This window comes from Haemorhous mexicanus, chromosome 18, assembly GCF_027477595.1.
Source record: "Haemorhous mexicanus isolate bHaeMex1 chromosome 18, bHaeMex1.pri, whole genome shotgun sequence".
In the NCBI taxonomy this organism is placed as follows: Eukaryota; Metazoa; Chordata; class Aves; order Passeriformes; family Fringillidae; genus Haemorhous; species Haemorhous mexicanus.
In genome coordinates, this window is record NC_082358.1 from 1,274,029 (window position 1) to 1,299,078 (window position 25,050).

Consider the following 25,050-nt stretch of genomic DNA (forward strand, 5'->3'; position numbering starts at 1 on the left):
TTCTCAGAAGGCTGAATTATTATTTTATGATATTATATTAAAAGAAAATGATATACTAAAACTATACTAAAGAAAGAGAAAAGAGACATCAGAAGGCTAAACAAGAATGAGAATAAAAACTCTTGACAGACCAGAGTCCTGACACAGCTGGACTGGGATTGGTCATTAATTGAAAACAATTCACATGGAACCAATCAAAGATGCACCTGCTGGTAAGCAACCTCCAAAGCACATTCCAATTATTGTTTACGTTTCTTTTCTGAGGCTTCTCAGCTTCTCAGGAGGAAAATCCTGTTGAAGGCATTTTTCATAAAATATGACAGTGACACAGGGGCACCTCCCAGGATGGAGCTAGGGAAGGCAGCCTCGTTCTGTCCCTGTCCCTTCCTGCCAGGGCCTGGCTGGGGCTGTGGCTCAGGGGGTGGTTCCCAGCTGGGGCTCAGCTCCAGGGAAGGTGCCAGCCCTGCAGGATGCAGGGTGTGAAAAGTGCATCTGATATGACCCTACGCAGATATTTACAATGTGTATTTGCTGTATTGATGAGTAGTGCTGTATTAACATATTATTAGTATGGTAAATGTAGTTTTGTAGTTAAAAGGTAACTTTTGTAGTTAAAATAGGAACTCTGTAGGTGGGATAGTTCTTTAAGAAAGGAATGAGGTACTCACACCAAATAGCAGCCACAGGACACCGAAATCTTTCAGAGAAAGAGAATTTATTGCTTCATTATCAGAAGAAACCAACTTCTTCCAGCCTTGCTGAGCTCTGAGGATGCCATTTAGGATTCAGAAGAAGCTGACACCGACCAGACAGAATTCTGTGTTTGAATGGAATTTATGCATCATGTATGAGGTGTATGAATATGCAACAGGCTATTTCTTTGAAGGGTTAATCCTCTGTTAACGTGGGTCCTTTTTCGGGCTTATGTTGCCCAAAAAGAGGTACCTGGACTGTCCATAACTCTTTTGTTTCTATTGTCTCATATTGTCCTAATCCCAATTATCCAAAATTTTTATTACTCTAATTATATTGCTATCTTTATAACAATTTTATTACTATTAAACTTTTAAACACTTTAAAACCAAGCGATTGGCATTTTTCACTCAGGGCAATCCTGCTGCAGCTCCACTGGAGCGCACTGGGCAGGGCAGGGGCGGGACCAGGGCACCCAGAGCAGCGGCCCCATGGATTTTTCCTTCCATTGATTGACCCACATGGGGTTCATTTGCATGGAGGCTGCCTTCCTGCTCATTAGCGCTGTCCTAATGAGGCCCCTGCAGCGAAGCCTCTGTGGAGCATCCCCAGCCCTGCCCAGCCCCTGATTTGCTGAACAAACAAACTCCACAACTTGGTGACAGTTGTAAAGCCGGTATGTTTATCACAGCGCTGGACATGTGGGAATCGTTCTCCTAAGATGACATGCGTGCCTCTGGCAACTCCAGATCCTTTTTTATTTCCTTCTCAAACACATATGTGAGCAATTTCACAACAGGTTCATATATATTCATTCCACTGACTTCGCGTGGCCTTTGCCACTAATTCTTCTTTATCAGAAGGAGTTCCTGGGTCAGGTTGCCTTCTCTCAGTCTGTCTGCCCCCCCCCCCTTATTTCTGTCCTTTGGCTGCAGCAGCTTCTCCCAGCATAGGCTTTTTGGGAGAACAGGCAGTCAGACTAAGAGCTATGTTTGCAAGCTACAGACTTAACTCAAAGATTGACATTTCACCTAAATCAAAATGGATTTTTATTCTGGAAAACTTCTGCTCTTACCCCAGCCCGGCTGGTGCCCCCTTTTCTCACAGGCAGCTCCCAGATCCAGCAGAGCAGGACAGGAGGCTCCTGGAGGAGAGCAGGAGTGGCTGTGGAAGAGCTCAGCGTGGCAGGAAGGGATGGCCAGAGCCAGCACATCCCTTCTGCAGGAGCAGGGCTGCCCAAGGAGCCACTGAGACTGTTTGACAACTGCCAGTAGTACCAGGAGTAAATGATTTCCTTCTCAGAGAGGGGAATCAAGGAGCTCCACTACATCTTTTTCCATATTCCAGGAGCTGGGTGCCAGCCAGTCCATCTGCAGCAGCTGGGCCAAGCCCTGTGCAGCTGCCAAAGCACAGCAGATATAAACAATGCTCCAAACAAAGATGGTGTGTGTCTAAGAGACCCTGGAAAACCTCTCCCTCCTGGGAGCTGTTGGAGGCACAAATGGATTTCTATTGTGTTATTTCTGAAGAAAAATAAGGATACAATAACAACAAACACCAGAAAACCCTAATAAAACCAGAAAGACTGGAACTGGTGCACAGTGGACAGAGACAGGCGGGATTGCCACAGCAAAACACCGAGCAAAGAACAGAAATTCAACTTACCCTTAAGCAGGACAAGAGAAAGCCCCAAGGAAGAATTGCTGGTTCAAAAAAAAAATTAGCCCTGAGCTAACTTCAATTCCAAAGCACAGCATTGCCAAGCTTTCTGCACCTTCCCACCTGCTCCCTTTCCCCTTCAGTTTGTTTTTAGAGAGCAGGAACCCCCTGGCTCACACCTGACACCCCACAAACCAGAGCTGCTCGAGGGCTGCACAAACCCAGCCTGAGCTGCAGAACCACCCCAAGAGATTCCCAGAGCCAGGGTGGAACCAGGGGCACCAACCCAGCCCAAAAGAGACAGAGGTGCCCTGCCTGGTGCCCTGGCAGTGGGCAGGAGGGGGTGGCAGTAACAGGGAAGTCACTGTGGGAGTAACAATGGCACTGCATACACAGCTCAAAAATTGGCCACGTTTCTGATGGACTGGGGTGCTCACCACACTTTTGGAATTCCCTATTCCCCCATGAGTCAGACAATTGTTGAAAGGACACACCACACTCTAAAATGCAATCTAGATCAACAGAATGGGGGAGTGGCCCAAGCAACACCTCAGATGAGGTTGAGAAAAGCTTTATATACCCTTAATTTTAAAAATTTTTCCCCAATGTGAGAAATTATACTCTCAAAACATGTAAAAGGTTTATTAAAACCTTATCAAAAATACAACAGAAGACTGAATAGAGAAAATATTGCAGTGCCAGGAGCAGAGGATCTTTCCCACCCTGTACTCACCCACACCAAGGAGGTTCCACCTTTTAACCCTTTAGATCCTCCCAAAGCTCTGTCCATCGACTCCTCCACTGCCCAGTGGTGGAGATCTCTTCCTCAAATCCTGATTGGAGCTCAGGTGCTGCCATAGGAATGAGCCAACCCTCCCAAATGTCCCAAACCCAGGGCACCCCTGATAACAAAACAAGGGAGTAAAACATAACTATAAATCTATAAAACATTTCTTAACATACACACAGGCTATTTGCCCTTTAATTGTGAGGGTCAGCCATGGCATTGCTCACCTGTCACACCAGTAAGGAAGGGAGTTGTGCCACACTGTGACAGGAGAGCTGCACATCGCTCATGCCTGGATTTGCAGGTGGATGAGACAAGCAGCAGCAATCCATGGTGCAGGACAAGCCAGAGGCCCCACATCTGGAAACTGTCCCTGGGACTCAACACTCTAGTTTGTCCAGCACCAGTGAGCCTGTGGAGCAGGGAGAAGGAATGAAGAGCAGTTTGGGGGTTGGATGCTGTCTGGGATTGTAAAATATGTGTGCTCTATTTCCCACCTGTCAGAGCTGGGGCAGTTCTCTGCTGTTCATTGGGCAGTTTTATCTCTTCCACAACCAATCCTCCCTCAAGGAGATCTCTGCTGTTCATGGGCCATTAATTATTTATTATCTTCTGTCCATGTCCCTGCATGGCTGATCAAATTCCATCATCCCAGGGGAGGAGCCAAGCATTCCTACCTGGATCCAATCTGACCTGGGAACAGCCCAGCAGCCTTTGCCCACTGCATTCCCAGAGGAGCAGCTTTCTGCTGCCCTGCATTCCCAGAGGGAGAGCAGGCCCATCTCCAGCAGCCCTGGAGCTGCAGAGGAAAACTCCCCCCTTGTGCAGTTACCCTGCTCCAGCAGAAAAACAGCTGGCACTGCAGGAGGGCTGAGCCCCCCTGGGATGGGACTGTGCCACCACCCTGACTCTGGCAGGGTTGTTTTGTATTACTGCATTGTTTGTTTTATTGTTGTTTTCTTCCTACTGTTATTTCTGCTCCCATATCGTTGCCTGAGAGCCCCTTAATTTCAAAATTATGACAATTCAGATGGAGGGCGTTTACATTTTCCATTTCAGGGGAGGCTCCTGCCTTCCTTAGCAGACACCTGTCTGTTCAAACCAAGACACACCCCTAAAGCAGAGGTGCTCCCCAAGCAGGGCATCAGCTCCAGCCCAGCAGGAGAGGAGAGCAGGGATGCAAAGGACAGCTGAGTGCAGGAGGATTGTGGCAGTGTCAGGTTTAGGGTTGAACTCCATGATATCAAAAGGTCTTTTGGAACTTCAATGATTCTGTGACTTTGTCTGTGGCTTGTGTTCTAGGAGGACACACTGCAGGAGGGCTGGGAAAACCCCAACGTGTCCAAAGCTGCCACATGGCAACACTCAAACTCCTCCAACACCTCTGGGCTCCTCACAAAGCTCAGCATCCTCCTGGGTTTCCCACATCGGCTTCTCCAGCAGAAAGAGGATCAGCTTCAAGACACAGCCCTCAAGAAGCTGGCAGGGTTGGAGAAGAGAAGGAAAGGGTCATTTTAGAAGCTGTTTGCTCCTAAGGGGGCTTTTGGCTCAGTCCACCTGCACACCCTCAGGCAGCTCGACCACCACAGGGGCACAGTCATCAGGCTCTGCCTCAAAGTCCCATCTGAATTTCTTTGTCAGGTGAGCCTTGAACTTCTCAGCCTTGTTCCTCAGAGCCTCATCCACAGCAGAGCTGCACGTGCTGGAGAACAGCACCTGAAACAAAGTGCAGAGGTCAGGGAGAGCCCAGCCACGGCCCCAGCTGGGCACCCCCTCCCTGCAGGGACACCAGGGAGCACCAGGAGAGAGCCAGGCTGGGATCTACACCCTGGGACTGCTGCAGCTTTGGGGGACCCAACCAAAGCCCACACCTGGCACAGCACAGGCCAAGCCCATCCTGCCCTCACACCACCGAGCCAGCGTCGCACACATCCGCACTCAGGTGAGAGCTTGGTCTGAAGCAGGAGGGTGTTTGTTACTGACTTTGTACTGTGCAATTCTGAAATATGCCAAAGGGTGAGCTCAGGAAAACTTCTTGATAGAAGGCATTTTAAAAAATTCAAATACAAGTCGGCAAACTTCCAGCAAGTGTCCAAAAGGCCAGCAAATAATTGCACCCCTCATTTCCATGGGGAGAGATCTCCCAAAGTATTTTTGTAACATGGTATTACTAAGACTTCAGGACACAGAAGAAACTTAATGAAAATACCTTGAATGTCAGAAAAGAATGGGAGCTGTCTGGAAGAAGCTTGGTTATCCCCAGCACAGCCATGCCCTTGTGCACAGGGTGCTGCAGTGTGGAGGAACCTCTGCCTTCCATCCCCAAACACAAAGCTGTTGACATGTCACAAATTCACAGCCTCTGCTGGACCTCAGGGGGAAAGCACCTGTGTGATGAACAGAGCACTGAGCCCCAGAGCCCAGCCCAGCCTGGCTCTGCTCCTCCTGAACTCCTGAACCAGAACTAATTGCCATAAAAAGAAATTCCTCTGGGGAAAACACAGCCTCTTATTTACTGGAAGCTGGATAAAACACTGACAATGAGCAGCAAAGTCCTCTGCTTTGTGGATGAACATTTGCCTTTTACTTGCTCATTCTACTGGAAAACTGCCTCTTTCTAACAGAATTCTTACACAGCAATGCTGCTGGTAGGGAAAAAAAAAATTAGAAGATTTTACTTCCTACTTCTTCTCAATGAACTGCACATTAAATTAGTTATTTCACCAAGCTGGTGTTTTTTCTTCAAGCACTGGTAGGGCTGCAGAGTCACTGGTGGCTGTGCTGTGCTCTTCTTGCCTTGGCTCAAACTCCAAAAATGAAGTTGCTGCTTCCAGAGCTCAGCAGGAGCTGCAGAGACAATGCTCTCCCCACAGCTCTGAGGATCTGCCCAGGGCCAGCTGAGGCAGAGAATTCTGAAGGCTGTGTGTGAAGTGGGGTAAGGCAAGGCCCAGAGCTTCCCTGGCTCCACTTTATGAAATCCCACGGGAGCAGAGCAGCGGAGAACTCAGTGAGGAGGGGCTCAGTCTTCAAGGGGAATGTGGTGACTCCTGCCAGGGCTTAGGGGTGATCCTGACACCAGCACAGCTCCTGCTGAGGGAGTGAAACACAGACTGAGGGAGCCCTGGGATGGACAAGACTCGGGCAGCCAGAAGCAGCAATAAGTGTTTCCCAAATTGCCCTCAGCAGGAGAGAATGGCTGGTGCCATGTTCTGGGTACTGCTGGAAACTGACAGCACTGCTCTGAGCATGCTGCAAACACAGCTGGGCTGTCCTGTCCTGTAGTGGGATGGAAAAAAATCTACCAACAGAAATAAAATGTAAATTAAAACCCTCCCGAGACTTCTAAGAATCAGAACTGAAAAATCTGAAAGCCACTTGATTAAAGCAATGCTTCCCAAAACATTTTACCCAGCAATTGAACCCAAACACTTTCACCTTCTCCAGAAGTACAGCAAGAACTCGGGGTCAACAAGGAGAGGAATGGAACTGCACCTGCAGCAGAGCTTCCTGCTGGGCTGGTTCCCATTGCTCATCTTTATCAGTGTGTCTGACTTGGGCTCTTTTTTGTAAACTAAGCCTGTTTGCTGCACTGCCAGCATGGTCACCAGCAGTGGGGTTACTGCTTTCGCTGGGGCTGAGGCACAGACCTGCCCCACCTGCCTCAGCAGAGGCAGCACCTTTTGTATTTTGGAATAACCATAAATTCCCTCTGGATAAGAACTTGACTACAGGAAATCCTCAGCTGTGCTAAGCAATGGAAAAGCTTCTTAAACACTATCCCTGCCCTTAGCTCAATAAAGCTTTGCTGCAGCTCCCCTGCACACTGAGCAAACCATTCCAAAAATCAGCATCATCAGTCCTTCATGCCAAAGCTTTGTGTGTTGTTTTTTCTTTTGAAAAATGAATGGCCCTTTGGAAAAATTAAACAAACAGAAACCACGGTGCAGTTGCCCAGCCTCTCCTGTAGCTGCTGAGCAGAATTTCCTGCTGAATAACAGAGGGAAAAAGCCCAAGTAAAGCCCTGTGTGCTCAGACAGGCTCCCATCTCCCACACAGCTTTGGAATTCCTTTGGCAGCTTCTCCCCAGATTTGATGATGCCCTTCCTCCCACTCCATTTCCCAGGGAACAGCCCCAAACACACCTGTAAGGTGCTGGTTAAAAAGTTGTCCTGGGAGACAATGTCCACAAAAAAATCTGCTGGGATCTCGTTGAGCTGGTGATAGAGCACAGAAATGAGGTTGATGTAAAGGTCCTGGTACTTCCCCATGGCCTCCTCTGAGCGGCACAGGATGTTCAGGAGCCTCTTCCAGTGCTCAAAGGCATCATACACATTCCCAATCAGGAAGCAGATGAAGGCAAACTGCAACTCAGCTGTGTGAGTTCAGAGAAGGGAAACATAACAAAACACGTAAGACTAAACAGATATCCTGGGAATGTGTCCTCCCCAAAGCTCTGCAAATGATTTCTAAACTCTGGCTTTTACAAAGGGCATTCATACATCAAACACTGACCCTGTGCTGCTCTTCAGCTGGGGCAAAGCAAAGCAGGATGGGGCAGGTCACCTGTAACTGTGACTATCAGCACTGGAGAGGGACTCTACAGACAGCAAACACCACCAAACAACAAGGCAGGCCCTGCTGTTATTCTGTGAGTGTTCAGCACCACACGGGACTGCAAACAGCACTGTCCTGGAATTCTGAGAGAGGTCAGCAGTGCCTCAAAGACTGTGTTTGCCTTGTTGAATTAAGGGTCAGGGTTCATCACACTGGATGCTTGGTATCAGCTGCTTTGCCACCATTCCCTAAGGTAATTTGTTCTCTCTACATCCTACAGTTGTCTTTGGTAATTTTGAAAACAAGTAAATTGTATAACGTTAATGTACAAAAAATGAAAGAATGGACAAACAAAGGCTTATTCCAAACCTGGGTTCCCGCTGGGAGGGCTTCTCCCTCCATCCTGCAACAAAACAAAACCCTGATCCAGGACCTCCACAAACCCAGCATTTATTTGTATCACAGGTTGCAAAACAGGCTGGAGAGCAGTGGAGCTCTGGGAGGTGTGGTGTCCCCACAGCAGGGCTGGCACAGCCCGGGCACTGCCACTGTCACCAGCAGCACATGGAGCACACAGACGGAGCCAGGCCAGGAGGGGCTGGTCCCTGCAGCAGGAACGAGGCCCACAACCCCTCCCTAACAGGAACGAGGGGCTGGGGGTGCCCATCCCCACTCGATGCTCCCAGGACTCTGTAAGGTCCTGGGAGGTTCCTCAAGAGGTTCCCTGAACAGGTAAGGTGCCAGACACCAGGGCCACCTCTGACAGCTGCTTTTGACTTCATCTGGGGCAATCTGGGCTGCAGCACCATGTTCCCATATCAGAGTCACAGAACAGAATGACAGAATATCCTGAGTCAGGAGGGACCTACAAGAATCATCCAGCCCAGCCCCAGCCCTGCCCAGACCCCCCAACAATCCCACCCTGGGCATCCCTGGCAGTGCTGTCCAAATCCTCCTGGAGCTCTGGCAGCCTCGGGGCCGTGCCCATTCCCTGGGGAGCCTGGACAGTGCCAGCACCCTCTGGGGAAGAACCTTTTCCTAGTATCCAACCAAAATTTCCCCTGACAGCTCCAGCCGTTCCCTCGGGTGCTCTCCCTGGTCACACAGAAGAGAGATCTCAGCTGCCCCTCGGGAGAAGCTGCAGCTCTGGCCTCAGCCTCCTCCAGGCCATGGGAACAGCCCCTATGGCTGCTAAAAACTCCATAAACTTCTGTCCCGCACTGAAGAGGCCCCTCGGCGCGCCAGGGAGCAGGCACAGGCTGCACCCCCGAGCACAGAAATGCCATTTCCCCGGGCGGGGCTCACCGAGCAGGCCCAGCGGCCGGCCGGGGTAGCGCTGCTCCATCACTCGCTGCAGGACGTAGCTCAGGTCCATGCTGTGCCGGGTGATCTCCTCGGGGGTGGCCCCGTCGGGGAAGGCCTGCCGAGGCAGCTCGGAGAAGCGGATCTGGGTGCCGGCTCGCGGCCGCATGCGGGGCAGCCGGGCCATGCCCTCGGCGTAGCTGCGGCACTCGGCGCCCAGCGGCGGCCGGCGCTGCCCGGCGCGGTCCCGCGTGTGCCGCCCCGCCGCCTCGGGCAGCACCTCGGCGAAGGCGCAGATCAGGCCGCTCTCGGGCTGCAGCTCCTCGGCCGCCGCCTCGCTGATGAAGCTGCTCAACGACACCCACTTCTTCAGCGTCTCGTAGGGGTAGGGCCCCAGGAAGGGGTCCAGCTCCCGCAGGCTGTCCCGCAGCGCCTCGCCCTGCTCGGGCGGCTCGGGCCGCACGGCCTCGCCCGCGGGGTCCCAGCGCAGCACCCGCACCTCGCGGCGCCGCAGGCTGAGGAAGCGGCCGGAGCGCGGCCCCGCGTCTCGCCCGCCGGCGCCGGCCGCGCTGCAGTGCACGAAATGCAGCCCCGGCGGCACCATCTTTACGCCGCGGAACCGCGGCCCCACGGCCCACGCGCTGTAGTCGATGCCGAACTCGGTGCCCTCGGGCACGTCCAGCACCACCACGGCCGCGCCCTCGAAGAAGAGCTGCCGGGCCAGCTCGGGGTCCGACCGCAGGGCCGCCATGGCACCGAGCACCCCGCGACCCTGCCCGGATATCCGGCCTCGGCGGTTCCGGGCACGGCGGCGGGAGGAGCCTCCGCCCGCCCGGCCCCGGCCCTGCGGCGCTCTCGGGCGGGGCCGGGCTGCGCTGCCCGAGCTGCGCTGCGGCGGCGTCCGGTGGACAGCTGGAAGTGCCCCCGATCGACCCCGGCTCGGTCCCTGCTCGGTCCCTGTCCCCTCCGCCCATCCCCGGCTCGGTCCCTGTCCCCTCCGCCCAGCCCCGGCTGGGGGCTGCTCCCCTCTGTCTCTCCGTGGCTGGCGGCTGCTCCCCGCTGACCCATTGTCCCCAAAACCGGCCCGCAGTCCTGCCATTCCCCTGGGCCCCCGTGCTTCCACCCCCCCAGCGGGACAGACGGACAAGAGCCGTCACTGGGACTGATGGACCGAGAGGCCCCCCCGGACAGACACACGGGGACCTTCACTGTGACACACAGACACTGTCCCAGCACCGCGTCCTCCCTTCCAGAACAGCAGACAGGCTCGGGGTCCCCAGAGATGGGCAGTTCCCAGCACTCCCCGCATCCCGAGCATTCTCACAAGCACCTTCGCTGCCCCGCGCTGTGTCCCAGGCTCAGCACCCGCCACACGAAGCCGCTCCCGGCTGCAGCAGCTGCAGTTTCCGACCTGGCAACATCTTCATCTGCCCTTGATGCGCTGAGAGCCCACCTAAGAACAGCGTCCAGCTCTGGGCTCTGCAGCTCTGGAGGGTTGTGGAGATGTTGGAGTCCGGAGGTGGCCATGGAGATGCTCCAAGGGCTGGAGCCCCTCTGCTCTAGGACAGGCTGGGAGAGCTGGGGGTGCTCACCTGGAGGACACTCCAGGGAGAGCTCAGAGCCCCTTCCAGTGCCTAAAGGAGCTCCAGGAGAGCTGGAGAGGGCCTTGGGACAACGGGGAATGGCTTCCCACTGCCAGAGGACAGGGCTGGATGGGATATTGGGAGGGAATTATTCCCTGGGAGGGTGGGCAGGCCCTGGCACAGGGTGCCTAGAGCAGCTGTGGCTGCCCCTGGATCCCTGGCAGTGTCCAAGGCCAGGCTGGATGGGGCATCCTGGTCTAGTTGAAGGTGTCCCTGTCCACGGCAGGTGATGGAACAGGATGAGCTTTATATTCCCTTCCAGCCCAAGCTGTTCTGGGATTCTGTGATTTCTACCATCTTCTCTTTAGACAAAGCCCAGTATTTCCATGTGCAGTGCTCCTGTTGCAAGGTTCTCCCTTCCCTTCTCCATCCTCTCAGCAGGAAAGAATCCACCGAGACCCATGGCTGATTTAGCATCAAACACATTTATTTCACTTTTATTGAATACAAGAACAGTGAGCACACACGCATACACCACCGAGCACTGAAAAGGAGTATGACCAAAGGGGGAGAGGGAGAACAAGGGAAGAGGAGAGTTAGTGAAGGAACAACAGAGCGTTGCAGTTGGTTGGTAAGGTGCTTCTCAAATAAAAATAAATATTATTATTATTATTATTGTTATTGTTACTGTTATTATTACTCATGCAATCGCAGGCCAGGTTCAGAATGAATTTGTGGGATTGGGTAAAAACAGGCACTCATGTCTCCCACCCCTTTCCACAGAAAAGGCCCCTGGAAGAAAACAAGCAGTGGTCAGCTATCTGAAACAGAGTGTGGTGATGGGCTTGGGCTGAGCAGCAGTAAGCCACACCTTGCCAGGAGAACAAGCAGTGAGCTTTTTTTCTGTCCTTTTTTTCTTCTTTTTTAAGAAAAAAAAAGGCTTTGACAGTGCCACCCATGAACACGCTGCGGGAGCCAGGGGTTGCTCACTGCAAACAGAACTGACAGCAGCCCAAGCACAGGGAGCCTCACTCTGGAAGGCTGCTCAATCCCAGGGCAGCCTTCACTTCCCAGGCTGGGCACCACACCAAAATCAACTCTGCAGGCTCACAGCAGCCTCGGGTGGGCTGTGGAGGTGCCCCAGCGAGGTGGGCTCCCCCAACCCTGAACTGTGCCATGGTGAGCACCCTCCAGCAGCCCTGGCAGTGCCACTGCTGGGCACGGCCGGCTTGGGTGCATTGGGAAAACAAACGAGAGAAAAGGAGCCTCTTTGCAGCTGCCCTAAGTGCTCTGAGGCTGGGGCTGTGCTCTCTGGAGGTACGTGGCTGGCAGCTGGGCAGAGCCCCTGTGCTCTTGCCTTCCATGCCTCTCTGCCAGAAGAACAGAGTCACTGGGGAGCAGCTGCCCAGGAGCAGCTCCCTGCTGGGCAGCGCAGGTGGGAGCAGGGGCTGCCCACGGCCTCCTTGTGGCTCAGGCACTCCTGCTCGGGCATCCTGCGAGCCCTGGCAGGGCCTGGCACAACACACCCGGGCCTGGGCACAGCCTGTGTCAGGGGTGGGAGACTAAAGGCAATATGGTGCAGAATCATGGGCCCTTCTGTTTCTGCAGGAGCTAGAGACAATTCCAAGAAGGAAACCCATTTCTTTCCTTTCCTTTCTGGTTTTGGTTGGGAGCCTACCCGAACTGCCTGGTTCACAGTGTACAGGGCCCTGGGCTTGACCCACGGTCCCCTTCCAAAGGCAGCCCTGGAGGAGCCTCGGCTGAAGGCTGAGCTGGGAGCAGCTCCACTGACACCTCCTGGGCTCTCCCATCCAGCCTGGGATGCTGGGGACACTCTGCAGGGATGGACACAGCACACTCCCTGCACTGCCTGTCCCTAGGCAGACAGGGGAGCACTGCCACGGCCCTGCCAGCGCTGTCCCCAGCCCTTTGCCATCACACCCCTGGCAGTGGGGGAGGCAGGGCACAAGCAGCCCCTCTGCCTTTGACCCTACTACAAAACTCAAGTACCTCCATTACTGGGATCCAGAAACGAAGCAAACCCCACCCCCAGCTGGCAGGGCTCCTGCAGGGGAGCCCGGAGCCCTGCAGCTCCCACCTCGCTCCCAGCTGACCCTGTGGCTCTGGGGGCTGGGAGCCCATCCTGCCTATGGCTCTCGGAGCTGAAGCCTCCCCTCCAGGTGACGCTGCCCTTCCAAACCTCACCACCACACACTGCACATCACCAGCAGGACATTCCTGCCCCTCACCCTCTCCCCTTCCCCCACAGCCAGCAGCAGCCAAAACCTTTCCCATTCCTTCCTGCAGGACTCAGAGTCCCACGGGTGATCTAAGAGTCTCCAAGTACACCAACTACAGTCAATCCAATAGTTAACCTTTAAAAATGTTGGCATCGTCTGTACCAGCACTGTTGAATTGTTTCAGCATTGTTCCCTCCCTCCCCCTCTGTTATATAGAATAATATACAGAACTGAAATGCACATCCATAGGAAACCCCACAGGCTGCTCGTTAGAGATGAGGAACCATGTACATATTATTTGCTTTGTTTGAAATGAAACCCATTCCTAAATACCTTCAGAGAACAAGAGGTTGGACAAGTGCACAGAGAAGATAAGGAAGGGAAGGGAAAGAGGTAACAGAACCCCCAAAAAATGCAAAAAACCAGCATGGAATAAGGAGAAGGGCGAAACGACACTTGTGAATTGGAAAATAACTCTAAGGTCGTAACTTGAATGTTTTTCTCTCTTCTTTCCAGAGGTGGGGAATGGTTTTGCTTCTGCTTGTGGTTTTTTACTTCAGTTTGCTTACTTGCTTTGTTGCAAAGCAGTTTTCCTTTCCATTCAGTGTGCAACAAATGAACTCATGATTGTGTGTCCTTTCATGTAACATGCAAGATGGTGGCTTATTGTATTGTTACCAAGATTATTGTTATTATTATGACTTTAAATCTGATTTGATCACCAATCCAGGAAATTCTTCCATTTATCTGCAGAGGGTTGGCTTTGTTTGTTGGTGGTGTTGTTTGCTATTCATTTCCAGCATATAGCAGCAGTGCAAGGATGCATTTTGTTTCCTGTTTATATATATATATATATATATATATATATATATATATATATATATATGTATGTATGTGTGTATATATATATATATATATATAATATTTTTGCTATTCCTTTTTTAAAAATTTTTGTCTCTTGCCATGAACATTGCAGCCAGGATGTCTGTGTCTTGCTGCTAAATCCAGCATGAAGGCTCCTTCTCCCCTGTTCTCCAGGTTGGAATACAGATGTTGGCTTCCAGGAACATGTTGGTCAAGATTCCTGTGCAAGGCAGATGGAAAGGACCAAGTCATGGAGTGGCAGTCCATGGAGGCTCCTCTTTGGATGAGGGCACTGGACAGAAACTTTGCAAACACTTGGGGCCACAGTTTGCATTTAATTAGCAGGAGCTCTGGTAATAGGAAGGAATTCAGGCACTGTGCTGGTGCTGTGCACGAAGGACATGAAGGGAGCTCCCTCACTTTAAGCCATTTAACTAAAAGTGGGTTGATCCTGTGGATGCAGGAATGTCTGGACTCGTTTGTACTGTGGGACAGGGTGAGGCAGCTCCACCAGCCTCTCATGACCTCCCCAGCTGCATTGCTGGTCACTTTTCCAGGCTTAAAAGCTGCCAAACAGAACCTTCATATGATACAGAAATGGAAAATCCCAGTTCCGAGGAGCCTCTCCAAAGGCACCTGCAGCCTGACTGCTGCCAGAGCCCCCAAAACTGTTCCTTCTCCTCTCCACCTCTGTTCCCACTGCTCCCACACAGGGGTCTGGTGGCTGTGCCAAACCAGAGGAGCTGCATCTCCTGGCTGACAGGGGGAATGGGGTCAAAGAGGGGGTTCAGGGTGGGCCAGGACCCCCCAAGCCCTAGAGAAGTGTCTGGGACTGTGACAGCTTTGGGGTGTCTGCAGGGAGGTGCAAACCTTGCATGCTGCTGCCTACACCTATGTGTGTATACCTGGGGATCTGAGTGGGACTGAAAGCCTGTACAGTTTTTGTAAAGAAAATATAATTTCTGCCAACATTGTTCTGATACTTTGGCTTTGCATAACCTGTAGCCAAGTGCCTCAGCCTACCCAAAAACCTGAGATCCCCTCATTCCCTTCCCACCCCAGGGGGATGAGCAGGTCCTTTCCAAGTCCTTTCCTTTTTACATCAAATGCCTCCGAGCCCTGTGCTGAGCAGGACAGCAGGGTGACATCCACAGCATTGCTTTCAGTGGCATGGTAGTGGCTTCCTGACCACAACCAGGTGGCTGAGCCCTGAGCCACCATGCCACCATCTGTGGCTGGTGGGGACCAGAGACCATGACCTGTTACAGCACCATTACCAGCAGGTGTAAATCACACCTGGCAGCTTCTCCACCTACCTGAGGTTTCTTGTCCCTTTCCTCTGGAGAGGGCTCTGTTTCTCTGTACACCACAGCTTTGGTTACCAGCATGTCAGGGTGCTGGAGTTTTGCCTCTTTGATTGCTAAAGCCAGTGCCTGGAAAGCAGAAGGGTGAGAGAGAGCATTTATCCTCCCTCTCCTGCAATCAGGCACCCTGACTGCAGCCAGAAAGCAGCTGAGTAGCATTCCAGTGGGCAGAGTGGGATTCCAGGAGGACAGGAATGCAGGGGTTCAGAGCTGAACCCACAGCAGCCTGGAAGAAGAGGCTGAAGCCCAGCATGGGAATCCAGCATGATTGAGAATTCATCCATGACTCAGAGCCCTCACGAGCTGCCTTTCTCTGCTGTTTTCCTGTACAGATGCACTACTGAAACCTGGGCAGAGGAAAACACTAGAAAAATCTACAGGAATGATAAAATTTATTATTATAATTCTAAAAATTATTTCAGAGCCTTTTAATTACTTTATCTCTTTATTTTTTTTCTTAAGTAACAAATCCCTGTGAGGCCACAGGAAAGTGACCTTGTGGACCTAAAGACTTGTGTCAGTCTTTGTTATTTCATCCCAAAAGTGTGTCACTTTTTGTCCTCTGACACTGAGGCACCGTCACTTGGAGAGGCTCAATCTGTAGTGAGATTGTGCTGGAAGAGAGAGGTGACCTGGGTCACTTTAGAGTATTCCAACAGAGAAAGGACACCTAGAAATGTGTTTATGACCGTAAAAAAGTGATGCCATCACTCTGTTCTGCACTGGGATGTGGCCTTTGCCATGGCTTCATGGAGGGAGATGGCCTGAGTGTCACTGCACCCGTGGGAACCCACCCTGCTGGACAGGTCTGGGGTCTCGGTGGTCAGTTTTTGGCCAAAAGCAGTTAACAGATTCAGCCAGAAGCAGAAACATGCAGTGCTGCATCCAGGGCAAGCCAGAACTAGGCAAAGGCAGAGTATCCTGCTCCTACCTGGTCCTGGTCCACATCTTCATCTCCCGTGATGATGATGCGCTTCTCTATCCGGGTCTCGGAGAACCCTCCTTTCACAGTCTGCGTGAGGAGAAAGAGAGCTCTCACCCCTGTCCCAGCAGTCAGCTCCAGGCAGGGGAGGGAACTCTGCCACAGGAGCAGGAACAGCACCAGCATCCCCTCAGAAACTGCCCCGTAATCCAGCAGAGCTCCCACTGCCCCTGGCTCAGGGAGAAGTGTGGCACACAGCACCCCCCAGGGGGGAAGGAGAAGGGCTGGGGCAGGTGCCGAGCTGCTCAGCTCCCTCACAGAGCTGCTTCTGTCTTTATAAAATCACAGAATCACTGAGGTTGGCAAAGCTCTCTGAGATCACCAAGCCCAACTGTTCCCCCAGCACTGCCAAGGCCACCACTGATCACGTCCCCAGGTGCCACAGCTACACATCTTTGAAACCCCTCCAGGGATGGGACTCCACCAGTGCCCTGGGCAGCCTGTGCTACTGCCTGGCCACCCTTTCTGTGAGGTTATTTTCCCTAATATCCAATCTAAACCTCCCCTGGTGCAACTTGAGGCCATTTCCTTCCATCCTGTCCCTTGTTCCCTGGAAGAAAAGAGTGTATTTAATCTGGGGATGCAATGGCCATGGGTGAGACCCTCTGCTGCCGCCTCGTCTCCTTCACTTCCCAGCCCTGGCCTGCCCCTGGCTGAATGCACACCCCTGGCTGTGCTTGCCTGGCTGGATGGCACAGGTAGCATTAAGGGCACAGAGCACTCTGTGGGATTGCCATTCCATGGGACAGCACACAGCTCTTGGCTTGTTGGAAGGAGAGGGGCCCTTTCTGCTGTACCTAGCACAATATAAATCCACCCATCCCCTAATTCCAGTGGCTTTCAGGAAGTCCTGGAGCTGCTCTCACCTTGGTGACATGCGTGGTGGTGGAGGTGGAGAGCGTTTCTGCAGTGGCACTGAATATGCTGGTGAGCACCTCCTTGCCAGCAGAGCCACCCGAGATCTGTGGGACACAAGCAGTGCGGTCAGGGGAGTCCTGGGAGCCCCAGCCCTGGAAGCCAGCTAGGAGTTCCCACTGGGATGTACCCCCTCAGCCAAGCAGGGAGGGGAGAGCACAGCAAGGGAAAAAGGCAATGAGTTGTGCTTCCAACTGCACCAAGGGCTTGGGGGGGGAAAGGGAGAGGTTTCCACAGGTATCCAAGCCCACAGCAGCTGCAGAGGGCCTCTGCACTGGGCAGAGGGTCTTACAGCTGCTTTTGGCTCCTCTCTACCCACCCTCAGGGCCACTCTAGCATAGAGTTCTCAGGCTGCCTCTGTCCATCCCACTTTACATGCCAAGGGCTGGGAAGGCTGGGAAGGATGCACTGGTACCCCAGCACCAGTGCTGCTCTCCCTGCAGCACAAAGGGATGAGCCTGGAGCAGCACCTGGTGTTTGGCCAGGCTGGACTCCATCAAAACAAAGGGGTGGAGTAAGAAATTCCTTTCCAGAGGAAGGGCTGTATTGGGCAGGATGGTTGGTGACCACCATCTGCACTGGGAGTCAGGAGACTTTGTGGGTGGGTGGCCTTCGGTAACCCCGCAGGACACCCAAAGCTAAATGCATCTCAGCCCAATGCAACAGGGACTGGGGTATTTTGGGGAATTATCCTCCTCAGGCAGATGCTCAAGGTATGGATCTGGCATAGGAAAAAGCTCACAGGCTGGGGCCTCCTGACTTCTTGCTCCCCAACCTCCTGAGCATCCTTCTTCCCTTCCCAGTACCAATACATCAGCCAGGTACCAGTGCTGGGAACACAGCAGGGGGCCCAGAGGGACCAATCCCACCCACTTCCAGCCCCACAGGGTTGGCTTCCCCAGCTTGGCCTTGCTGGTGGCACCAGGTCCCCCCTCACCGGTGACAGGGAGCGAAGGTCTGTGGTGGGAGCGGCCCCTTTACCAGCCTTGGTGCCGTGATCCTGAAAGAAGAGCAGACAGGCACATTGGCTCACGTTGGCATGGGGTAAACGTGGCAGGTGTCACCCTCCAAACTGTTCCCCCCCACCCCCAGTGCGGCAGGGTCCCCCCAGCACAGTTGGCCCCAGTCACTCCCACAGGAGCAGAGGGAGCGCAGGGGACGGTGGCTCCCCCACCCTCGAGGGCCAGCCCCGCTTACTGAGGTCACCGGTGCTGTCTCTGTGGTGCCAGCCTGGCCAGTGGTGGTGGTGGTGTCCCTGCTGCCCGGGGTGCCTCCGTCCACCTGCCAGAGCAAAGGAAACCAGGTGAGCCTGGAGGTGCCACCAGAGAGTGGGTGACACTTGCAGGGACAATGTGGCCATATCCTGCTGCCAGAGGAAGCCAGGGAGGGCAGTGAAGCTACAGCCAGCTGGTGGCTGTCACCCACTATAGATGTTCCTGTGTGCCAGCACTACCCAGCAGCATGGCAGGTGGGGCCAGGGACATTCAGACAATATCTCTGGCTGGACTTTAGCTTGTGTTTTTTGAAGACTTCACCACGCCAAGGGTGAGCAGAGGCCCCCAACCACCCCACAAAGCCGCCGCCCTCCCAGCCCTGCTGCCAGGGACAGGCTTTGGTGAGCTGAGGCTTAGGGCAGCCTCAGGGCTCAGGCTCTCTGGGGAGCCACCATGTCACCTGGGCCGTGTCTGTGGTGCTGACCCGATGGGGAGCGGAGCCTTCTGCTTCGGGCTTCTTCACAGTCACAGCATCTGCTTTTGGGGCTGAGGGCTGCAGGAGGAACAGCAGAGAGTCAGCAGAGCCAGGCCCTGGGACACGATGCCAACAGCCCTGAGTGCTCTGTCCACAGCACGGTGCTGGAAAGAGATGGCCTTTAAGGTCCCTTCCAGCCCAGCCACTCTAATTCTGTGCTCCTTGTGCAGCAGCCCCTGGCAAAGCATCCCTGCCCTGGTCTTTTGCAGGTGCCACACACACGATGTTCTGTGAGTCCTACCCAGGCAAACTACAGGGCTGGCCTGCTGCCCTGGGCAGACAGGCACCACTCACAGTGCCCTGTGACCCACACACCCCAAATCAGGCCTGCTGCTCTGTCCCTGGGATTTTTGGATAGATTAATAGACACCATGGATAAGGACAAACTGTTCTTCAAAAGCCAAGTGAGAGCCACCAAACCAGTTTCATGCCTGTGCTACAGTCATTTCGTGATGTGTACCAGCTCCTGGTAGCTCTGGGTACACCTGGAATGTCAGAGCCGCAGGGGAATGGACACAGGCTGCCAGCACTGCCCTGCTGCAGGAAACTGGAGCTGCCAAGGGCTCCTGCATGGGAGATGCTTCACCAGTGTTCAGTATTCCCGAGCCAACAGCCCTGGAGTGGATCCCCCACGGCCACAGCTACACACCAGGGTTTCCAGGCTGACTCAGAGACAGCTCCCTATAATTCTGCAGGTCTTTCCTGGCTTTAGGTCTGGACTAACGTCAGCAGCTCTGGCCAGCACTGGGACTTACCTGCAGGGCTAGCGGCTGCCCTAGGTGGGTGTGCCAGAGATGGCTCTGGCCCAGCACAGAGACAAGGCCACATGGAGCTAGGGCTGGTTCTGCTGTTCCGTCCCCGTGAATGCACTCAGCCCCACACACATGCACATGCAATTTTGTTAGCCCTGCTATGACCCCTCCCAGCACAGAGTGACCCTCTATGAGCTCCAGGGCGGCTCCACGAGGCCAATCCCTCCCAGCGCCAGCATGACCAGAGAGGTTAGTGGGCAGCACATGGCTCTGCACTACACAGACTGGTCACTGAATTCATGCAGGACACGAGGACAGCTCCGACAGTCAGTGCCACGTGCCCTCCCTGCGGCGCACATGCTGCTGTGGGCTGTGCCGGGGCAGCCACACGCAGGGACAGAGGTGACAATGACTTCTCCTGGTTAGCAGATGCACGAAGCACGTGACAGAGCCATGCAACACAGACACAGCGTGCACCAGGCAGGAATGGGGGGTGGCAGCCATGCTCCCCAAAAGCAGCTGGGAGCGCAACCCGCCAGGCAATGCCGGGCGCAAGGGACACGGAGGCATGATGGCACCGGGCCGGTCCCGGTGAATGGTGTCCCTGTGTACCTCTGGCTGGGAGACATCTGGGCTGGGCTGGGAGACCTTATCCCTGCCTTTGACATCCTCTTCCAGTCCAGGAACTACTTTGTCAGTGTGCTGGAAGGAAACCAGGCCTTCATCTTCTGTTTCACTCTTGTCCTTGTCCAGCTCGGGCAGGCTGCGGGAGATGTCCTCAAAGGCTGTGCCGTGGAAGTCCCCGATGACGGTGAAGTCCACCTCTGCCTCCAGGCTGGAGGTTGAGCTGACGGTGATGCTGGAGCACTTGCGCTCAATGGCCAAATGGTTGTCCTTCAGGAAGACCGAGTCCTTCTCCTGGTCGGGCTCCTCGTCGCCGGTGTCGCTCTCGGGAGCCCTGTGCCGGGGCGGTTTCACCCTCTCCTCAGGACCCTCCCTCACGCCCGCTCTCTGAAGGAGACACAATCGTGGAGAGACGGGGCCGTGAGCACCGCGGGGCAGCGCCGGCGGGGACACGGCAGCAGCAGGAGGAGGAGGAAGGCTGCAGCAAACATCACAGAGTAGAGTCAAACACAACTCAAGCATGGAGACCGAAACCTTTCTGACAGCAGTGGCTTTGCTGGGGGAGAGAAGGCGACTCCATTGGATTGTGCCAAAAGTTTGTTGGCAATGAATCATCTCAAAAAGGCTCGGTCAGACAAAAAAAAAGCTCGGCCAGCTTGGAGGCACTTCAGTGCGCTGGTGGAAGCAGATGGATGCAAAACAATGGGTCTGACAGGAGACATTCAGAAAGAGCTCAGACGAAGGATCGAATGTCAGTGCCTCAAAAAAAACAAACAAGGGAAAGAAAGAGAGAAGAGTTTGAAAGGAAAGGGCCCATCAGCCAGGCATGGTGAGGGAGAAGCAAAGGAGGATGCCAATTCCACTGAGGAGGAGTGAGCCAATTCCACTGAGCATCCTGTGAAGCATCACCCTGGGGGGAGGTCCAGCCCAACAGCTGCCCCGGGGTGAGTCTGCCCCACTGACACCAACTGCCCTCCGGAGGCCTCGGGTGAGTCTCAGGGCAACCTGGTCAGTGTAATTGACAGCATGGCCAGAGCCAAGGGATGACCTCCCTCCATCCACTCTTCTCCAGACACGGACATACCTCTCAACTCTGCCATCGGAGGGGACGTATCCCATTGCCCCACTTTGCCATGAAGCCATGGAAAATCTACACCCAGTTGACCCTTAAGAACAGCTCTAAGCTCACCGATGCCAGAGGAAACCTCACCTCCTGGCCTCTGCTCCAAGCGTTACAGCCAGGGCCATCCCCCATGGGCCGGGCCATGCCGGCACACACCTCCCTCGGCACTGTGGGAGGTTGAGAGGTATGGGTGAAACACAGGGTGTCCAGCAGCACCAGGGGAACACACCTGCAGACACGTGTTGGGGGGTGTGTCTGACCAATACATACAGAGAGCCCTGCAAAGGGAGCGGAGGGGCAGCACAGCCCTGGCCGCGGGGCGAGCGCTCACACTGCCGGGAGAAGCACTTAGCAAAACAGCACTGAGACCTGCGACACCACTGGAACAGCAGCCTTTACATTCTCTTCTTTCAGGCTGGATTTTACTGATGGGTCACATAAATCCTTTTCTTCCCCACTTGGTTGCTGAGATTTGCTCTGGATTAGAGAAAAGGGTTAGTTGGAAGGAAATGAACTCTGCAGGAGCTGCTCTAGTGCTCACGAGAGCGAGGGAAGCTACTCCATCAGCCGGCCACCAGCTTGCTGAAGGCAGGGCAGGGTGGCAGCTAAGCAAGAAGGGGTAATCAACCAACGTAGGAAATGCAGGGGTGAAGCTGGAAGTGTGGGCACACTGCTGCTGGGGCTGCGTGTCCGTGACAGTCCCAGCTCCTCCAGCCACCCCCCAGCACCCTCTCCTGCTCCCGGCCACGGAGCTCGGGTGCCCCTCCTGGGTTCAGCGAGCAGCATTCTCCAGGGGGCCAAAATGTTGGGGGGGCGCAAAACAAAAGCTGATGAACCGACTGGGCAGCGGCTGCGCATGCAGCCAGTGAAGCCTGACCACACACACAGACAGAGAGGACAGGGATGCAAAGCGCCTGCTGCCAGTCAATGGATGTGTGAGGAGCCACTGGACACGGGCAGAGCCACAGAACATGCGCATGAATGTCCCGTCCGGACGACTCGGTGCAGTTACCACGGCCTCGGCCAGGGTGAGCTCACAGCCGGAGTCGGGTGAGGCCAGGTCGGGACTGTCTTCTTCGTGCTCGGGCTCAGCAGAGACTCGTTCCTTCAGGGAGTGAGGCTGGGAGGTGTCTCCTGAACCAGCCCCTTGCCCGAGGGCCAAGGAGCCCACGCTGGACAGAGGTCTCACTGCAGAGGGTGAGGCGAGGCCGGTGCTCAAAGGCAGATCCTGTGCCAGATTTGCCTTCCCTGTGGCTGTCACCAATGCCTCAGCTTCAGGCACATGCTCCTGTCCCTCCTGGGCTGCCCTTCGCTCTGCTTTGCCTTGCTCAAACATCTTGATCTTGGAGGCCATGGAAGTTTCCCTGTAGCTCTTGCTGTCCTCCTGGCCTCCTGGGGCCATGGCAGCATCCCCGTGCTCCTGGACAACAGCTCCTGCCAGCCCAGCCATGCACACCCCAGGCTCTGCTGGATGTGTCTCACCACTTGATTGCCCTGTCGTGCCTTCATTCACCAGGGCAGAGAGCTGGGATGCCTTGCTTCCTTGGCACAATCCTGCTGCAGGGGACTGGAAGGGTGGGACATCAGCAGCTGCTCTAGGGGGAGAGTCATCCTGTGGTGGCTGCCCTGGAGCCAGGTCACTGTCCCTGGTGCTTTCTGTGACTGTCTGGCTCCCACCCTGCAGATCTTGTCCAACACTGAATTCCGAGTCCTGCTGTGGCTCTTGTGCTTTGGGATCTGCAGTGTGGAGGGGCAAATCCTTCAGGATTGTCTCAGTCTGGTGTTCAGCATCTTCCCCCTTGGGGGGAAGCTCAGCCATGCCAAAGCTTTTGCCATCGGACAGTTCTTCTATCCCGGAGCCTCCATCTCTGGTCAGCTTCCCTGACCCTGAGCCCTGGAAGAGCTCTTTGATCATGGGCTTCTCTTCCTGCACTGGCTCTTCAGTGGCAGGCACGTTGCTCTGTGCTGTGTCCATGTCCTGGGCCATCTCCCTGGTGGCCAGGTCTCTAACCTGGATTGACTCTGCTGCAGTGTTTGTGTTTTGGGGTGGTTCTCCTGTAACAGGACTTTTCACCTCATGGGGTTTCCATGAGGCAAATCCCACATTTTGGGATTGCTCTTCAGCTTCAGGATTAGTGCCCATGGGTAGTGCCGCCTCCATGGAGGGGCTCACACGCTCGGGCATGGCCACCTCTCTGGCAGGGCTGGTGCCCAAGGACAGGTCTGTGCCCTGAGGCTCCATACCTGGAGATGGCTCCACAGGGACTGGGCTGGGTTTCTGGGGAAGGGGTGGAGGGACAGGAGCACTGGGTTTGTCCCCCTCCAGCCCCGTGGTGTGAGTGTGGCCCTGCCAAGACCCAGCTGATGATGGCGGTGACTTGGGCTCTATCTCTTCCATCTGAAGAACCACTCTGGTACTTTCCTCCCTGTCACTGTCTCCTCCAACCCTTCCCGAGAGCCCCTCCAGTGCTGGGCAGATGTCTGGGGACTGTGCTGGGCTCCCTCTGTGCTCCTCAGCCCTGGGGCCATCCCCTGTCAGGCCACATGGCTTCAAGCCTCCCACTGAGCTCTGCAGCTCCATCTCCTCTGGTCCCACCTCCTGGGAACACAGCAGGCCTTCACTTCCCATGGGTACTTCTCCAGGCACCCCAGCACCAGGTGCTTTCTCTGGCTGCAGGGACAGCTCTTCCCATCCTGAGAGAGGATGCCCCTCCAGGCTGGTCTCATCACAGCTCATCCCAGGTGGCTCTGGTGCTCCAGTGGGTTTTTCAGACACTGTCCTGTGCTGGTGACTTGCTGAGGACAGGGCTTGGAACCCTTCTGCCACAGGTGTGACATGCTCGGACCCCTCCCTGGATGTGTTTACTGGGGCTTCTGGTCTCTCCTCCAAGCCAAGCCCCCCACCAGTGTCCAAGACCAGAAGTGCTTTACTGTCCTTCTCCTCCCCCTCTGGATCTCCTAAGTAGATGATCCTCTGGGTTGCAGAAGTCTCTGAGCTATCATCGCCAGCCTTCACTTTAATTTTCAGGAGCTCTGGGGCCGTGGCTGGCACTCTGGCCTCCTGCTTCCTGAAGGCTGCAGAAGCACGATCCTTGGAGAGCACCTCACTTTCTCCCTGGGGAAGCTCTGGCTCCAAAATCTTGGTCCTTTGCCTCTCTTCAGGCTGCTGACAGGGCTTGGGCAGCCCTGGCTCCCTGGTGGCCGTGCCTTTGCCTGGCTCTTGGGGCTCCCCCTCTGCACTCTTGGTGGGTGGATGTGCCTCCCCTGGGCTAGACTCACCCCTGCTTTCCTTCTCATAGAGCTCATTCTCCCACACAGACTCAAAATCCTCAGGACTAGCAATCATTTTGGCTCTCTTCCTCGTCTCCAAGGCTGCAGCTGCTGGCTCTTCCTGGCCTGCCACGTCCTTGGCTTTTCCTACCGTCACCACCACTTTCGTCAGGCTCCCACTCGTGTTCCCCTCCGAGGTCCCTGCACGTGCTTCTTCCGTCTTGGCTCTCAGAGTTTTCCTCAGAGCTACAGCTTCCAGCCTAGGGGCTTCTCTCTCTATAAATACCCAGTGCTCCGAGCCCTGCATTGCAATTGGAGCAAGAAGAGTTAAACGCATCAGACACCCTGGCCCTGAGTGCTGCTGGCACAACTGGCACAGCTGGTCTGCCTGGCACGGGGCTGGCTACATCATCGTCATCATCACTGTCATTATTATTATTATTAGTATTATTATTATTACTATTAATTATTATTACTATTGTTCTTATCAAGGCCAGAGTTGAGGCTCTGTACAAAGAGCCTAGCCACTCATTGATGGAGAGAGGGGCTGGAAATAAGGGGCTGATGTCACACTGGGGACCGAGCCAGT

The 25,050-nt window shown here is 54.5% G+C and overlaps 2 protein-coding genes across 13 annotated transcripts in view; both read right to left on the reverse strand.

The window, feature by feature from the left end:
* Positions 1-2,967: 2,967 nt before the first annotated feature.
* Positions 2,968-9,792, reverse strand: AAR2 (AAR2 splicing factor). Its single transcript, XM_059862368.1, has 3 exons — positions 8,999-9,792; positions 7,282-7,511; positions 2,968-4,855 (listed from the first exon to the last, which is right to left on the reverse strand). Exons 1-3 carry the CDS (start codon positions 9,744-9,746, stop codon positions 4,688-4,690), a joined length of 1,146 nt encoding a protein of 381 aa, XP_059718351.1. The 5' UTR covers positions 9,747-9,792; the 3' UTR covers positions 2,968-4,687.
* Positions 9,793-11,044: 1,252 nt separating this feature from the next.
* EPB41L1 (erythrocyte membrane protein band 4.1 like 1) overlaps positions 11,045-25,050 on the reverse strand; it is a 68,251-nt gene continuing 54,245 nt past the window's right edge. For 3 of the 12 annotated variants that reach the window (XM_059862378.1, XM_059862375.1, XM_059862376.1), the window contains 10 exons: positions 22,204-24,762; positions 21,561-21,668; positions 20,057-20,455; positions 18,618-18,710; positions 18,141-18,224; positions 17,881-17,943; positions 16,895-16,990; positions 15,978-16,058; positions 14,999-15,115; positions 11,045-13,902 (listed from right to left, as the gene is read on the reverse strand). In XM_059862378.1, coding sequence (XP_059718361.1) covers positions 13,894-13,902; positions 14,999-15,115; positions 15,978-16,058; positions 16,895-16,990; positions 17,881-17,943; positions 18,141-18,224; positions 18,618-18,710; positions 20,057-20,455; positions 21,561-21,668; positions 22,204-24,762 — 3,609 coding nt within the window. In that variant the 3' untranslated portion in view covers positions 11,045-13,893. Of the gene's footprint in view, positions 13,903-14,998; positions 15,116-15,472; positions 15,661-15,977; positions 16,059-16,894; positions 16,991-17,880; positions 17,944-18,140; positions 18,225-18,617; positions 18,711-20,056; positions 20,456-21,560; positions 21,669-22,203; positions 24,763-25,050 lie in introns of those variants that run through there. The other 9 variants (XM_059862383.1, XM_059862382.1, XM_059862377.1 and 6 more) reach the window with 8 other exon arrangements.

Coding starts and splice junctions, on each gene's coding strand:
- AAR2 (XM_059862368.1), bottom strand. CDS start 9,746: ATGGCGGCCCTGCGGTCGGACCCCGAGCTGGCCCGGCAGCTCTTCTTC. Junction 7,512..8,998: donor CCGGCCGCTGGGCCTGCTCG/GTGAGCCCCGCC, acceptor GAACTCACACAG/CTGAGTTGCAGTTTGCCTTC. Junction 4,856..7,281: donor TTTTAACCAGCACCTTACAG/GTGTGTTTGGGG, acceptor ACTTTGTTTCAG/GTGCTGTTCTCCAGCACGTG.